The following is a 16834-nucleotide window of genomic DNA, read 5'->3' as shown; positions in this document are numbered from 1 at the left end:
ATGTGGACCAGCTGGTGATGCATTTCTCGTCACCGTCTCTTTCCTATTACCCACTCGCCGTTCGTAAATCGTATACTCTCGGCTCAGTACTGCTGTGGTAGACGGGAGGGCCCCGGGGCCATCTTGTGTAGGACAACCTAATAGTGCAAGAAAGCCTACTTCCGAGTACTTCGCGTATCCCCTATTGGCGACTACACTGTTCGGCTATGAGAGATGACGCCGGAATGGCTGGAAATGTCGGGTTAATTTTACGCAATTGGAGTTGATTCAACGTATTCCTTGTTCTGTAAATACAGATTTACACCCTTTCGGGTGAAGCTTTGTCCAACAGCAATAGTCATTTGCCTTGCTTGTGCTTCCTCTCTTGAAAACTCTGCGCTCACTACTTTCCTCTAGAGAATGCTATGTCACGCTGATAACGCGCATGCCGTTAGTGACCCTGGTGTACCCGGCACACAACGTTAAACAAAAGGGAAAGCATGTCAGATCCATGCTGATTATCGTTTCCGCCCCAAAGCGCGGAAACGGGTTTCCTATAAAGTTATAACTGCTGCAGTTCAGGCCCGATGCCGAAAACTCCCCTTTCGTGAAACTTCCTCCGCCTAACGACCTTCTGTAGAACTGACTTGCCTTATTTCAATAGAACGCGCACGCGTTCCGAAAATACCTTCAGCTCATTGTCGCTAAGCTGGCTTAGTCAAAGCGCCTGTTTGCTGCGGGCCTGTTTTTCGACAACTAATTGCGGAGACTCGCTCAAGCATATAAAAATATGCGCTGAGAGTGCGTTTTGAGTAATTCTGCAGATGTGCGAGGTTATACCGATGACGCTTGCACGTGGCGCAGTAATTTTCGCGTGTCCCCCGTTAGTATTTTCACGAGTTCTCCAGTTATGCCACTGAGCTGTATACGTATTCTCGAATTATTTGAGCACGTATTCCAATGCTTGTCACTGGCTGTACAGCCATCGAATGCTCTTCGTGTCTATATATGACTGCAAACCACATACGCTGACAGCCCCAGACACTGTTGCCAGTTTTAGCGCAAAGATACGTTAGGAGTTCAAAACCTTCACTTTCTGGTATCTTGATGAACACAGCGGAATTGCATCAGAAAGAAATTTGCGCGGTGCTTTTCCAACCTCCTGAAGGTTGGCAGTTCCTAGGCTGCCCGTGACTTGAGAAAGTACAAACTATCTGTGGACATATAAGTCGCTGATAAATTGACCTCATGTGGTATACTGTCGTTTTTCTATAGATTATGCAGGTTAACTCCTGGACAGTCGAAGTACCGCGGTATAAGATACCGTCAAAGTTTCGTTTTTCAGTCTGCTAGTCAGGAACGCACCTCAAGGTAGTTCAAATGTCAACTATCTCGTGACCTACCATGGTCAAATAACAGCACCACGACGCAATGCTGCCTAACTATAACAATTACCTAACAATAGCCTAACCTAACCAAACAATAAGAACATATTGACAGAGCGTCGACAACAAACTATTGAAGGGATACTAAAGGAAACACTAAAATCAGTTTACGCTGAATATACTTTTTCGAACGTCAATTACCTTCTTTTTTTTTCGGGGTAAGAGACAGATTACTGAAAGAGAAAATAAAGTTGATACTTCATTTTTCTATAATTTTGCCACGAAAGTCCAGTGCCAGTACGTTATTGTGACGTCACGGATGTCATCATCATCATCATCATCATCAGCCTGGTTACGCCCACTGCAGGACAAAGGCCTCTCCCATACTTCTCCAACAACCCCGGTCATGTACTAATTGTGGCCATGTCTTGCCGGCAAACTTCTTACCGGATGTACATGAAGTTTTCTCGTATTTGGGACATTGTCGTGGAGTAAATACTAACGTTCTCGAAACTTGCAAAAAATTTTTTGGATTCATTCCAATAGCATTTATTCAGTCTTTTTTTTTTTTCCTTTACAAATAATCAATATCGGAGCAGACGTCGTAAAAATTTGTGATCGTCTCGGTGAACTGGTTCGGCAACTTCAAGGTGGGATCGCCACCGGCGTTTCCGTTACTACGACTTTCCTGGTTTATTAAGCACCGTCTTACTGACAAGAGAGGCATTTCTTTATATGTATATTCATATTTTATTTATCCTACTTACATTTTTTGCCCCGCTTTAACGTATGTCAAGAGAGGCGACCTGCGATACCTTGGTGGCGCAGGCTGGGCTTCCTCTCTAAGCCCTTCTCCCATACTGTCAAGAGAGGCGTTTATTTTGCATCGTAGATGGGTTATTCACCAAGCACCCGCCGTGGTGGTTATGTGGCTACGTTGTTGCGCTGTTAAGCATGAGGTCGCAGGTTCGATCCCGTCGGTATATCGATGAGGGCGAAATGCAAAAAAAAAATATACGTCTTTGTACCGTACATTGGGTGCACGTTAAAAAAAAAAACCAGACGGGCGAAATTATTCCACAGTCCGCCACAGTGTACCGTGCCTGACAATCAGATCGTGGCTCGCGAAACCCCGGGAATTAGCCTAACTTAATTTAGTTAATTTTGGGGTATTTCATATTATCGCTCAATTTATTTTTCTCTCGAGTGGCACACGTCACAGAGCTCTTGCTACTCAGCGCCCGTCTTGTATTTTTAAAACTGAGGTTGAGCAGCGCGAATAAAACAAGGAGACGAGGAAACAAATACCACAGACAAGCGGTGTCTGTGGTATTTGTTTCTTCGTGTCCATGTTTTATTCGCGCCGTTCAAGCTCAGTTCTAAATATGAACCAACTAGCCCTCAGCAAGGTCTTACTAATGTATCTTTAAATGTCTCTCCCGTATTTTCGCATTTGCTTCGCCGGAGAGCTCGGGGTTAGCACGCGTTCCGCATTGTTTCCTGACCGCATTCGTGCGTTGCGCTATTGCTCACCAAGCCAAGTACGCGGACTTTCATTGCTACCGCCTAAATAGGGGCACCAAAGAGAAAAGCTTAAGACCTTTCGACTGATGTATTCCTTCGAAATTTCATTTCGACTACTTTCGCGGTGAGAGGTTGATTATTGGGAGAGAGAGTTCCTATTTGTCTTTTTCTTTCTTGATTTCGCGCTGAAACATGGGTGCCGATACGTTTATGGGATTTCACGGATTTCAATGTCGTTGTTGCTTTTATTTGGGTCGTTGTGACTCAGTCCAAGTTCTCCAAACTTGCTCATTCCTCATTGGCTCCTTTAGAATACAATGTAGTACGCCTTTACCGATAAAAACTGACAAGGCCGGAGGAGACGATGCTAAAATCTATGACGTCACAGAAACCACGTGCAGGAACTGCAAGGCGGCGTCGCCGACTGCTATTCATACTTGCGCCTTTTCTGACTCACCAAGCTTCTTCCCGCGTTAAGAGTGGCTTTCTTATATTTTTTTTAGTGCGCCATAAACTCATTTTCTATGACACATGCCTCACATCTCTAATGATTTTATGCGATGATATGAGGGCACACATACACAACGTGTTTGACGTAAGAGTTCTGCGGAAACCCGCAAGGTGGAGAGTAGTAATTAAGGGAAAATCAGACATCCGCCCATTCTTAGCAATTGCTACAAAGAAAACCCATACGGATTCCTCGAAAGAACCCGTATAGGTTTCCTTTGTAGCAATTGCTCCGAACGGGTGGATGTCTGCTTTTTCCTTAATTAATAAACAACGTGTGTTAATTTGAGCCCGTTGAATACGGGGCGTGCCGTGTCGTGCGAAATCTTCCTACAGAGTGCGCGCAGCGGCGTTGACTTACTCACACAGCGCAACGACACGTTTTATTTCATTTGCCGTTTATAAGCGTCCCCTCTATATGTGTATATTAACGCGGCGTCTATTTCCCGTTTATAAGCGTCCCCTCTGTACGTGTGTATTAACGCGGCGTCGCCCGCCCCGCAGGCGTGAGCCGCATGGTGAGCCTGCTGTGGCGCCTGCCCAAGATCACCGTGAGCATGGCGTGCGGCCTGCTGCTGGGCCTGCTCGTGGGCCCGGACGCCGCGGGCCAGGGCGCCGAGGCGAGCAGCATCCCGGTGTACGCCAGCATGTACGTGCCCGCCGTCACGTACACCGTGACCATACAGATGCCCTACCACGTGCTGTGCAGCTGCGCCGTCACCTGTCTCACGCTGGGCACCGCCGGGCTGCGTGAGTGACGCTGGGCCCCCCGACGTCCGCGGGGGGGTCTACCGCGCCTCCTCTAGCGGGCGGCAGTTAGCAGTGCCCATCGAAAGTATCGTCTTTTTCAAACACTCGCTTAAACGGGCGGCAACGACTGCTGTCAGTACTGTCCGCGCGTTAGCGCACTACGGGCCCTCGCATGTAAGCTAGGATGAAAATTGTAATTCCATTTGGCAACATACCTGTGAATTCGAAGCTTGTAAAAACGGATCGCTTCATTTTCTCTGACACATTTAAAAGAAAAATCGGCATGAATACTTGTTTCCTAAGGCATACCTCCTGGGAAACGAAATAATTTCTTCATCTTATGCATGTTTAAGTATGGACATAGGAGGTTTACAAGCGGAAACTTTTCCATTCGTACCTCAAGAACATTTCCGGCACCCCGGTGAAATCGGCTGTTCGAAATACGGTGCGACTGGCAAATACCTGCCTTGTATCGGTATATAAGAAAATCTTTCTGGTGTAGATAATAAGCAAACGGGGACAAGAAAGAGCCTGCTACGGTCGAAGAATAAAAGCAACAAACAACATTCGGGGCACAACCCGTCTACGACGACAATTGAAATATGCGAATAGCCGAAACGCGTTGCGCAAGAGGCATGGAGCGCGAGAGGTCATGGATGGATGGATGGATGGATGGATGGATGGATGGATGGATGGATGGATGGATGGATGGATGGATGGATGGATGGATGGATGGATGGATGGATGGATGGATGGATGGATGGATGGATGGATGGATGGATGTTATGAGCGTCCCCTTTGGAACGGGGCGGTGGGTTGCGCCACCAAGCTCTTGCTATTACACTGCATAATGCCCTGCCTATAGGTTAAACAATAAAAAAAGAAAAAAGCACACTATGAACTCCCACAACCAAATTTTCTGATCCCCTGTTGCGAACTGTGCTTTTTTACGTCTCCGTTTTTTGTCGTTGCCCTACTTCCACCAATCCGCCAATCGCCTCTTACCTCATATTCTGGGCACGCTGCGCCTCCTGGCGGTGCAGTTGTGCAGTCCGCGCATACCCAGTGGCACATTACACCGCGACCCCTGTTTACGTCAAAGAAGTTCACTGAAGAGTGACACGTAACAAGTGTCACGTATGCCCACGCGAACGGCCCGCATTTTGGACTGCACAATTTTCGGGATCAGCTCGCAATTTTTCAGAGGGCACTGTCTCTGATCGGCCCACCTGCTTTTGGTTTCATAGTTACATAGCCGGAAAGAAAACTGTCCCGGCAGTACCGCGAATGCTATCGGAATTTAAAAAAAAAAAAACGGAACTTTTTTTTCCGACTTGCTTGCCACGTGTCAACTCCTTCTCTCCTACTACTTGTAATCGATACACTTACGCGGTGAGAATTTGCGCACGTCGGCCCGTGCTGCAATGCACAGCCGAATTACAGCCATTGTGACTTGGCAGCAACGAATGTGCGTGCTATCCTTCCCTGTTTGTTGCCTGTCTATTTGATTACTGTTCTTTTCTACGCGTAGGCCATATTCGCGTAGAGTTTCTTACAATAATTACTTGAGGAAAATCTGACGCTGCCATCGTTCAGCCACCGTGGAAATGACGCGAACTACATGGATCTTTATCATATTCGCATTTGTGGCTTCAAAGGTTCTTCAAGAACATCTACGGGCATCTGGCTGAGCTCACTGAGCACTGAGGGTGCAGACGATTGGCATCTGCGATTGCGATCAAGAACCTCGACCACGATCCAACAGATCCGGATCGAGCAAAATCACGATCGTAAATGCCCTTGTATAGCACCACTGTAACCCCAACTTGGCTCGGCCGCCATCGAAAGTGCTAGTGTGACAGGGTCGTCAATCCATGCGGCAGGAGATTGAAATGCTTGTTCGCTGCAGTGGCAAACCACTGCCCACGTAGTTCACGATCTAATACAATGCGTCAAATATGGGGCGCTATAACGTAAAGCTATTCCAAACTTTTCTGTTCCACTTCTGCAATCAGCCCTCCGCGATTGGTCGAAAACTTTTTTGAACCACTCCCACTTTGCCTGTCTGTCATGCGACGTCACGAAAACCGCGACAGGTCCCAATCCGACATGACGTGTACACACTGATTATGCATGATTCAACTGAACGAAAGAAACAGAATTATTTCTGATTCGACGCCTCTTCGCGATTAAGCCTCTGCTTTTGGTCAATATGTTTCAGGGTGAACCCACCTCACCTGTCTGTCACTCAACGTCACAAAACCGCAAAACCTCATTGCGTGAAATGGACGTGTACATACTAAAGATGTATTAATATGCCGAACAAAACTGAATTTCTCTGAGTAGCCGCAGGCTGTCCCGTTCCGAAAGGAATAAAAGATGGCTGCCGCCGATCGGTCAGGCACTGGCTACTCGCACATGCCGGATAGCATGGGTTTATTTGCGTATAACTAAACTTTTTGCTTGGCCGTATAACGTTATAGAGCCCTTTCGGCGCGTATACGACATCGCTCTGCCAACTCTTGTTTGCTGAGGATCCGTTTTAGGGGCATTTTTAACCTTTTGTTGCAAGCCGCCGCAAATTTGGACAAGTCACGGAAAACTAGGTAAGGGAAAGTGGACCAATCGCAGACGCCGGCACCACCTTCTTCTTCTGGTTATCTAATTCCAGTGCGCTGGCTCGGCCCCATCGAAACTCTCTCCACTTTAGCGAGCTCCTCGCCTCTTGTCAGCCAATTATATAAGACAAGCCGCTCAGTCTAAGCAATGCTATTCGTTTTTCAAGCAAACAAAAGTGACCTCCTATGAACGAGGAGAGCGTTTGATCGGTCCGTTCGGACAACCCTTGTTGCCTACTCCAGGGTAGCGTATCGTACTGCTGCCGAGTTGTAGCGGCGCCTGCCTATCGAAGCTCGACCGACGTTACTATTGGGTAGCGTGCTGTTGTCGGTGGGCTGCAGGCATCCGGTAGACCATGGCGACCAAGGAAGGGCGAGACAATTTCTAGTGCGAAACTTGCACGGTTTATTCAAAAGTTGGTGAAAGAAAATGAGAAGAGCATGAAGTCATCAAAAGTACATTTCGGAGCCCCTTAAATAGGCTCTCTACAATCGTGGGAGGGATCTTGCTTCCGTCGACGTCACGTGACCGGCACAGAAAGTCTGCTGCAAGGAGGAGGCCGTCCCGCCTCCTGGAATTGCAGACGCTTGTCCGTCTCTCTTGCGCGTAGCTGGTTCGTGGAAGTTCTCCTGTAGACTTTGGCCGTTCAAGGAAAGGGCCCCTCTAAAGTCACACACAAACACACACACACACACAAAAGAAGCCTGTAAACACTGCGGGGCTTCCGCCAGACCGGCAGACACTCGAAATGGTCATGGCGAATTAGGAAGTCACGCTTCATTTCGGCGAAAAAGGTCGGGTGAGAGAAATTCCTTTCTGCACGTGGTGCGGGACGCCAACCGTAGCAGGAGCAGTCACACCTCATTTCGACGAGGCATGGTGAGAGAAGGTCTGGTGAAATCCCTTTCTCTACGTTGTACCAGACGCCAACCGTAACACCCTGCCGGTGACCGCCCGATGCTTGCGTTGTAGGCAATTTTAGCCAATTTGATTCGTTTTGAAAGCAAACAAAAGTGCCCTCCTATAAACGAGGAGAACGTTCGGTTGGGCTGTTCAGGCAACGCTGCGGGTCACCGCCCGAAGCTTGCGTCGGCGGTTACGTAAATTTGACGTCAGGAGATTGGAATAAAAACATAATGGAATAGTTTTACGTTATAGGGCCCATGGAGCCGCCCACCTGTCATGTGCTGTTTTCAACACGACAACGCGAACATGGCCGCATTTGTCATGGCGGTTGCCTCCAACGTCATCCAGCGTATGAAAGAAGCAGTACACTGTCAAAAAAGTAACCGCTTAGTCCGAGTTTTCGAGAAAAGCGCAAGTGAACTAACTCTTTGTGTTCTGCTTGTCACCGCGTTTGTTTTTGGGAAACGAAAAAAAGCCAACCTCACTTCCTTTTCTCGTGTTATTTACGCACACAGCCGCTGAACAACTTGCCGGCAAGACAAAACCGGCTTGGTGGACGAGCATGAAACGCAATTAAAGAAATAAAGAACATCATCGGCACAATGTAGAATGAAATAGTCAGCCCGTTCGTTTCACCCGCCAAACACTCCCGCGTGTACCGGAAGATCACGTGACCGACTCGTCGTGACGTACGTATGCAGAGGCCTATAACAAACTTGTTATCAGTAAGCTTAAATTATGCATCATACAATACTCGACTGATAACATCGCTTTCACGTTTAACAATAAAATTAGGTATAAGCAAGCCCATTCTGGGTAAGACATGTTTTGTATTGGAAATTTGAGTTTTACGTTTTCTAGCTTTGTCAGCACTGTCAGGGTTCACCTCGCATTGTTCACCCGATCACTCCACGTCCAAGCAAGCAGCACATCTGACTACTTTCCCTTCCTGGAGATTTTCCTTTTTCTGTCCCAGCGAACTTAAGCGAAGCTGTTGGAAAAACTGGTACAGCATACAATCGTGTGATCTACGGTGTTTGTTCGTCACTTCTCTTCCGCCGCCAGTATAATCTTTATGCTCTAGTTATCTGGTAATTAAAGAATAAGAAATAACCAAGCTATTCGTCTACGAATTCAAGGCATGAGTTCCGTTGGGAAAACTGCTTTGCGCCTTGAAATATGCTATTAAATCATTTGCGTCGCGCCATGTCCCGCGTAATTGTTCTTTTTTTGCGCTTTAGTTCATAGCGCGAAATACCAAAAATGGGGCTTCATTATTCGTTCGTGCGCCCCGATATCAGTGGTACCGAAATTTGGCGCGCGCAGACGCTCCAGCACGCGCAAATTTAAGTATATTTCATGCACTACGAATAAAGCACGTGGAAAAAAAATAATTTCCCCGGCTATAGTTGGCCTTCACATCAGCGACTGACAAGAGGTCGCGCGACCAAGTTGCTAACAAAGCGACGGTCACAAACGCCCACCTCGGTCGAAAAGCGACCACTCTCGTGAAGTCGCTCACTGCAGGAGAAGGACGTCGAAAAAAAAATGCTGATGGCAAGTTTACGAGGCCGCGGTTGTGCAAGGAGATGTCTATAACTTCCGGTTCCTCGTTTGAGATCGAAGTCAGGGGCCCTATAACGTAAAACTATTCCAATATGTTTTTATTCCAATCTCCTGACGTCAAATTTGCGTAACCGCCGACGCAAGCATCGGGCGGTGGCCCGCAGGGTTATCTGAATAGACCAATCAAACGCTCTCCTCGTTCAAAGGAGGTCACTTTTGCTTGCTTGAAAAACGAATAACATCGCCTACACTGATGCGGCTTGTCTTATCTAATTGGCTGACAAGAGGCGAGGATCACGTTTAAGTGCAGAGGGATTCGACGGGGCCGAGCCAGTGCGCTGAAAATCAATAACCCGATGAAGAGGGTAGTGCCGGCGTCTGCGATTGGTCCGCTTTCGCTTACTTAGCTTGCGGTGGCTGGTCGAAAATCGCGGCGGCGTGCAACGGAAGCTTAAGAATGACGCTATTACCGATCCTCAGCAAAGAAGAGTTGGCAGAACGAGGTCGTAAACGTGCCGAAAGTGCTCGAAAACGTTGCACGGTCACGCATAAAGTTTTATTATACGCAAATAAACCCATGCTCTCCGGCAGATGCAAGTAGCCATTGCCTGAATGATGAGCGGCAACCATCTGTTATTCCTTTCGGAACGGGGCAGTCTGCGGCTATTCAGAAGAAAATTCAGTTTTGTTCGGCATATTAATGCATCTTTTACGCCCACACGTCACTTTGACACGATGAGTTTTCGCGGTTTTGTGAAGTCGCGTGACAGGCGGGTGAAGTGGGTGCAGTCCGAAAACGTTTGACCAATAGACGAGAGCTAATGGCGAAAAGCGTCGAATGAGAAATAAGTATTTTTCTTTTCTTCGGTGAAATCATGCACAGTCAGTGTGTACACGTCATATCACATGGGGAGCTATCGCTGATTTCGTGACGTCGCGTGATAGACAGGTGAAGTGGAAGTGGTCCAAAAAAGTCTTTGACCAATCGCGTAGGGCTCATTGCATAATTGGAATAGAAAAATTTGGAATAGCTTTACGTTATAGCGCCAAGGTGTACATTTATTCAGTGCTCGGAATATTTGCTCTTTTTGTCGTCCTTGTGTGCTTCGCGCTGTAACCATTACTACGAGCGCTTCCCGACAAATCTTTCTGGCAGGGTACTTTCCGAATGGCACGCCCTGCGACATGGTCCTTGTGTGTAGGGTTTTAAAGCGAAGCTTTAATTGCCAGCCTCTTCTCCGATGCCTGGCGTTTGACTTCGTTCCCCCCCTACTTGGTATGTGCCTCTGGGTGTTTGCTCATTGCATGGATGAGTGCCGGAATAGACGACGTGGGTCACTGAGTAACTGTCCACCCTTGGTCAATAGCTTAGAATGGTTATGTGCCATTGTGACATAACGGGCCTAGAAGCCTGAAGTGCCGCAGTTCTCTGTGCTTACGCATCTCATCGGCTTCATATCCTCGACGAGCTTCGCACATGGGCTTCGTTCTTGTGACACGAACTGACAGCCACGGACGACAAGACCTTGTGCTTGTCGACCGCTACCACTGCTACCCCGCTAACTAAAACAGTCTTGCGCTTCATTTAGATTTTAACATTGTATTGTGTCCGCGCTTTTTTCGCATAACGTGTCCCCCCCCCCCCCCCCTCAACCACGTTCGCAGTGCTGTCGGCACTGCTGAACGGGCTAGCGCTGTACGCGGTGCGTACAATAGACCTGCCGATGCGGGAGCTGTTCTTCTCGAGCCTGCTCATGTCGTACCAGGAGCCCATGGTCATCACCGACGTCATCACGCCATCGCCGTGTGAGTACAATGGCGGGTCGCACGACAGGACAGTTTCAAAAACCAGTTCTTTGGTTTTTGGTTTTTCTGAGGTCGCACAGGCGCTCTCATTCATCTTAGGTCATGAATCTTAAATGCATACTCATGTCGCGTTGACGCTTTATAGGTGGCGCTTTCGTCTTGGTGTCTCAGTTCATATACGTTTGTTTCTCAAAATAAAAATCAGTTGGAAGTCAGCGCTTGTCTTCGTCGTCCTTTCTGTCCCTCGTCTATGTATGCGCTGTAAGTGACGATTGTTACCATGAAAATGTTGAACAGCACATTATTAGTGAACATAAACAACACGCGAAGAGTTGCAGAGTACGCACTGAAAGAGCCAGGCAGGCTGGTTCTATTATTTGTACTTGTACAATGTTAATAACAGTTGCGAGGAAGGTAACGTATATGTAATCAATTACATTTTCGTAATTGCTCAGTTACTTTCACGTGCAGTAATTGGTGACCGTAACCAATTACGTTTTGAACTAAGCAATTGTAATCGTAATCGGTTACATATTTTTTTTCTGTAACGTGCGCCAGTGCGCTCTACTTTCATCACCTTTTTTCGTGCCCTACTCATGAACTTGTTTTGCGCTCTTTGCGTTGCGATGCGGCCACGCTGGACAACAGTCAAGGCCCGCATCATGGAGACGGTGTTGGCCGGCGAGGCGCTCGTGTCCACTTCCCTCTTCTTCTTCTGGGAGGTGGTCGACAACGCCTGGGACAGCGTCAGCGCGACGCGTGAGTCATACCGCGGGGAGGTGTCGTAGCCTTTTTGGCTGCGGAAGGCCGTCTCACGAAGCTATGAGCCCCCGGTACACCCACACTTTGTACTCATAGCAGATCGCTTTCAAGATGCGCTACAGCCGCAGGAGTAAAACGCACTCCCCCTCCCTACCACCAGTGTCTTGCGCGCGACGGAAGACGGCGCGCTTCCTCCCCGCTTTCCTCCCTTGCGCGAGCGCGATATTGAGCCGCCATCGTCAGCTCACCTTCGCACGCTTGCACTCGCACATACAACAGCACGCGGCCACGATGTTACCACCATAGGACTTTATGGCGAACATCACGGCGACGGTGACGGCAGGAATGCACCTGCGGTGTCCATATCACAATAAAATGGAACAAGACACAAGAAGCGCTAATTTCAACTCATTTATTCTTGCACGGCGATATACGTAACATGGTATGCTCGTTTTAAGTGCGCAAATTTTGCCAGGTAACCAATTCTTTGTTTGATGGAGCGAGGGAATTACTGACACACTCACTACTTGTAACTGTATAATCTGTATAACTATATAAACAAACTGTATAATCGCCATGCCCTCGATGATATCCCTGGTGCACTTTTCCTCGCTCGTATACCTACGATTGTCATCACTAAAATAAGTTCGCCGTGAATAACTAACTTCTTGCCCATGTTTACCGCCGTGACTGAAGTGCTCTCCTTTGCCGAAACATCGTCGCTTGCCGCGTGTCACAGGCGTGGCCACGTGGTTCGCGTGGTTCGTGCTGGGCAGCCTGGTGCTGGGCAAGGCAGTCGGCCATGCCATGGCATACGTACTCGACCACCTGCACTACGAGGCGACGCTCATGTGCAGCCTATCGCTGGCCTCCGTGTACATCACCTACTACCTGGCTGACCTGTTCATGTTTCGCGGGGGAATGCTGGGCGTCATCGCTATGGGCCTCACCATGAAGTCGTGCGCCACCTCGGCCGCCATGACCGATGACGAGCCGTTCCTCAGGTGTGTGTGTATGCAATTTTTTTGGTCATTGCGATAAACGTTCAACGCGTTCTATTCCTGCCATCGTCGAAACATTAGAAGTCAGCGCCACATGGATGCCTTACTCGACTGGTTCTCGCTGTAACACAAGTTTGACTCTTTCACAGGAAGCCAACAAACAAGGACACCAAGTACAACGTAGGGCAAATTACTCGCACTTATTAATTGAATTAAAGAAATTATAAATTCAAAATTAAAATGGATGGAAGCCCAACTAGCCGCCGGTGGGGAATGATCCCACGTCTTCGCATTGCGCGTGCGATGCTCTTACCAATTGAGCTACTGAGGCGCCGTTTTCCCATCCGCATTCTGGGGTAATTTTTACGTTTTACTACTGGTACTAACCCTGGGAGTGTTAACCCGCGCCACCACTCACAAACCTTGGCGGCAGATGTGGAACATCCTTTCTGCCGCAGGCGTCACGAGTACGTGATCTTTTTGGGTGAAGGCAATCTGTCAATAAACCCACACATGCAACCTGAAGAGATCAATGTTGCCGGATTCAAGACCCTCGTTATGTAATGAACGAGAAGAAAGAGAACCGAGTGTCCCGATTTTTATTAATCCTGTCATAAGAAGCCAACAAAGGCACCAAGGACAACATACGGGAAATTACTCAAGCCACGATACAGCTGCTTTTCTACCCCATCTCCTCAGCCATGTGATGTAGTACATGTCTGGAACGATAATACACGAACTAACTACTTATTATTAATACGAACTAACTACTTACTATTTCAATTAAAGAAATGATAAATTAATGTTAGTGAAAATTGATAAAAACACAACTGGCGGCAATTGAGGAACGATCCCACCTCTTTGCGTAGAGTACAAATAATCTCCCCTATGTTGTCATTGGTGTCTTCGTTTGTTGGCTTCTTGTGATAGGATTAGTAAAAATCGGGCCCCTCGGTTCCCTTTCTTCAAGTTTGACTGTTGTTACATAAAGTGGAGCATTTTAACATAGCGCGAGGCAAACGTTTTCATGTGCAGGTCCTGGCAGTAGTCCACAGAGTACCGTGATTCAGGGCTTCGCAGCACCGAATCGTGCATCGCGCTATGTGCGATGCATGTGCCTAATTTCAGTATTTGAGCGATAAGGGACTTTACAGGGCGGGCAGTACTCGAATCGCGCTATGTGTGATGCATCTGGCTAATTTCAGTATTTGAGCGATAAGAGACCTTACAGGGCGGGCAGTACTCGTAGCGGTAGGTAGGCAGTAACAAATAGCAAATACGGTGCCGGAAGTACTCTAGGAACTCTATTCGTGTGCACCTTCTGATAGCTTTCAACTGTGAGCATCAGCAATTCCCTAAAGGGTTGGAATATACATACGGTAACAATGTGCGCAGCAGTATGTGGCTATAGACGAGCAGGCCTTCATCGGAAGTTGGAGTCGAGTGTCCCGACATTTTGTGACATTAACTGAGCAGCAGTTTTGGGGCGTGCTACCGTGGAAGACATCAGGATTAGCCAGTTCCTCGTGGTGCGCTGCGGTGCCCTTTCACATAACTGCGGGAAGTGCCGCTAGGTACCAAGTCGGCGATGTCCTACGAGCTATTTGTTGTGTAGTCCTCTAAGTAACTTAATCATCCTGCTTATCAGGGCAGATAAGCAGGCTGGAGTGTTCTGCCTCTATCGCGATTTCAAATACGCGTGCGAAGTACGAATAGCGACGTTGGGACGACCAAGAAAAGCATGTATGCAACAGAGGGAGATCGAGGGCTCGGTTTGTTAGGTTTTTTTTTCTCTCTTAATGGGGAGGTAAATGCCTCAGGGCATGCAGGGGTATGGGATGCGAGCGAATAAGGATGCCTAAATAAATTAGAAAAGATTTGCGGATTTAATGAAGTCCAAGAGGGATCGATAATGTTAGTTGCAACCGCATTATAAGCCTACATGCAGCGAAGGCAAAGAAAGGGGAGCTGAAATCACCTGTGCTGTTAATCGAGACGTATAGGAATGACAAGGTAAAGTGGAACGAAATTGGTTGAAAAAACAACTCGCTGAAGTGGGTACCGAACCCACATCTTTCGCTACGTGCATGCAATGCTCTACCATAGGAGTCACCGCTGCAGCCGTTCTCCCGTCTTTCTCGTCTACTTTCTAGGTCCACCACGGCCATCGCGGTGTATCTAAAGCATTCGGTCAGCAAACCCTCGCACTGCTACCTCATGACACCGAAGCTGCCAAAGTCGAGATCCTCGCTGTGCAATCAGCGAGAATGAGGAGAATCGACAGGTTCCATTCTTTAAATTTCGACTGAGCACCCCTACGCTTCCCTGGTCTTCATTGTCTGTTGGCTTCGTGTGGTTGTAACTGTACTTGAGAGAAGCTTGACTCGAGAGAAAGTTAATTGGAAATCTCAAGGAATGGCCTTTGTTCTGCGGTGCCCTTAAAGGAGAATGCTGGCGAGCGTGCAGCACTTTCCTTTCGGCAGCGTGCCTAAGTCTCTTCCAGCAGAACTTTTTGTTAGGCTAGTTGGCGCATGTTACTAAAGTACTATAGCGCCAAACAGACGACACAAGAAGAGACACGGACGAGCATCGTTCACCCGCCGTCGTGGCTTAGTAGCTATGGCGTTGCGCTGTTAAGCACGACGTCGCAGGTTTGATCCCCGGACACATCTTAGATGGGGGCGAAATCCAAAAATACGTACGTTACATGCACGTTAAAGAGCCCCAAGTACTCCAAAATAATTCCGCAGACCCCCCTACAACGACGGGCCTCACGATTAGATCGTGCTTTTGCAATGTAAAAACCCAGAATTACGTTTTTTTTTTTTTTTTTTTGTCTTAGTAACAGCCGGACGGAGGCACTATACAAAGTTTCGCTTTGCGTGGCTTCAAGTTTTATGAACGCCAAAGTGGTGACCGTGGATTGCGTCGTCTGCGAGCGCAGATTCTGGAGCACGTACCGGTACGTTTTGTGCGTGCTGCTGACGTTCCTGGCGTCCATGCGCGTCGGCCGCGACCTGATGCACATCCGAAACTACGGCCGGCCCGTCTACATGCCCACCGTCTACTGCATGATCCGCCTCAGCAACAGGTCTGGGCAAATTCTCAAAGTGTCGCTTTGCTCCGAGCAGCTTTTGACGCGGGCGCTGGCGTCGTATTGCGGTTGTTGTTGTTTTTTTAAAACGAAAAGCATTCCTTAGTATCAGTCTACTGGTGGACGCAGCATGGTCTCGTTCAGGAAGACGATCGTGTAAGCGTCAATAATTTCTCCTAGAGCTAGGTTCGCTAGGTCTTTGTGCGTTAGATTAACGAAAAGTAAGTTGAAATTCATGCACCAAATGCTGCAACTATGCCATCTCAGGCCCGAAGCTTGCGTTTCCTGGCATGTATACAAAAGATGATGACTCTTTCTCTGTGCAAACTTTGGCGAATGTGCCTCTAGATGTTTCCGTCTCATGTAGATTTCGGGACATCGAGAAGGGCACCATCTCGGAGGCAGAAAAAGTTTACCGAATTTGATTCAAATAAAACTCAAATGTTCTCGTAGTTTGTGAGCAGAAAAAAAAAAGATGGCGATTTCGCCCGAAAGCGAAGCATTAAAACCCGATAGCGAGTTTTAGCGCTCCGCTTGTAGGGCGTCTGAGAATGCTATAGCATGACGAGGGAGCAGCGCCCACTTCTATGGTGCATGAGATGAGACCGAAGGAATACGCGTCGCCGTTGCTCAGCGCGTTTAGATAGATTTAACTTGACGTTTACTAGTCGTTTCACTGAGACCAGTGGATGCGTCACAGTGTGGTACGCACACGGCCGCTGAGCCTACACGTATGTGTGAGATCATAACTCTCCTGCCAGCCGAGCAATCCAAGAACTTCCGCCCTGGTTACGGCAGATCTGAGTGAATTTGTTTGCACTCGAGAGAGAAAGTTCAGTTCTAGCAACTGTAGGAAGTATGATTTCTGTTAGAAGATTAACTGTATGATTTCTTTTAAAAGTTTGTCGAAACTTAGTAGGTTTCGAAATAATTGA

The 16834-nt window shown here is 47.9% G+C and overlaps 1 protein-coding gene across 1 annotated transcript in view; it reads left to right on the top strand.

Annotated features, from left to right (window-relative positions):
• The window catches only part of LOC126534503 (sperm-specific sodium:proton exchanger-like), a 50619-nt gene that overhangs the window by 878 nt on the left and 32907 nt on the right, over nucleotides 1–16834 (top strand). The window contains exons 3-7 of the mRNA XM_055072171.1: nucleotides 3900–4145; nucleotides 10902–11042; nucleotides 11691–11801; nucleotides 12544–12808; nucleotides 15750–15896. Coding sequence (XP_054928146.1) covers nucleotides 3900–4145; nucleotides 10902–11042; nucleotides 11691–11801; nucleotides 12544–12808; nucleotides 15750–15896 — 910 coding nt within the window. The remainder of the gene's footprint in view (nucleotides 1–3899; nucleotides 4146–10901; nucleotides 11043–11690; nucleotides 11802–12543; nucleotides 12809–15749; nucleotides 15897–16834) is intronic.

This window comes from Dermacentor andersoni, chromosome 7 (assembly GCF_023375885.2).
Source record: "Dermacentor andersoni chromosome 7, qqDerAnde1_hic_scaffold, whole genome shotgun sequence".
Lineage (NCBI taxonomy): Eukaryota > Metazoa > Arthropoda > Arachnida > Ixodida > Ixodidae > Dermacentor > Dermacentor andersoni.
The sequence above is the reverse complement of the archived record's forward strand: the minus strand, read 5'-3'. Positions and strand labels throughout refer to the sequence as shown.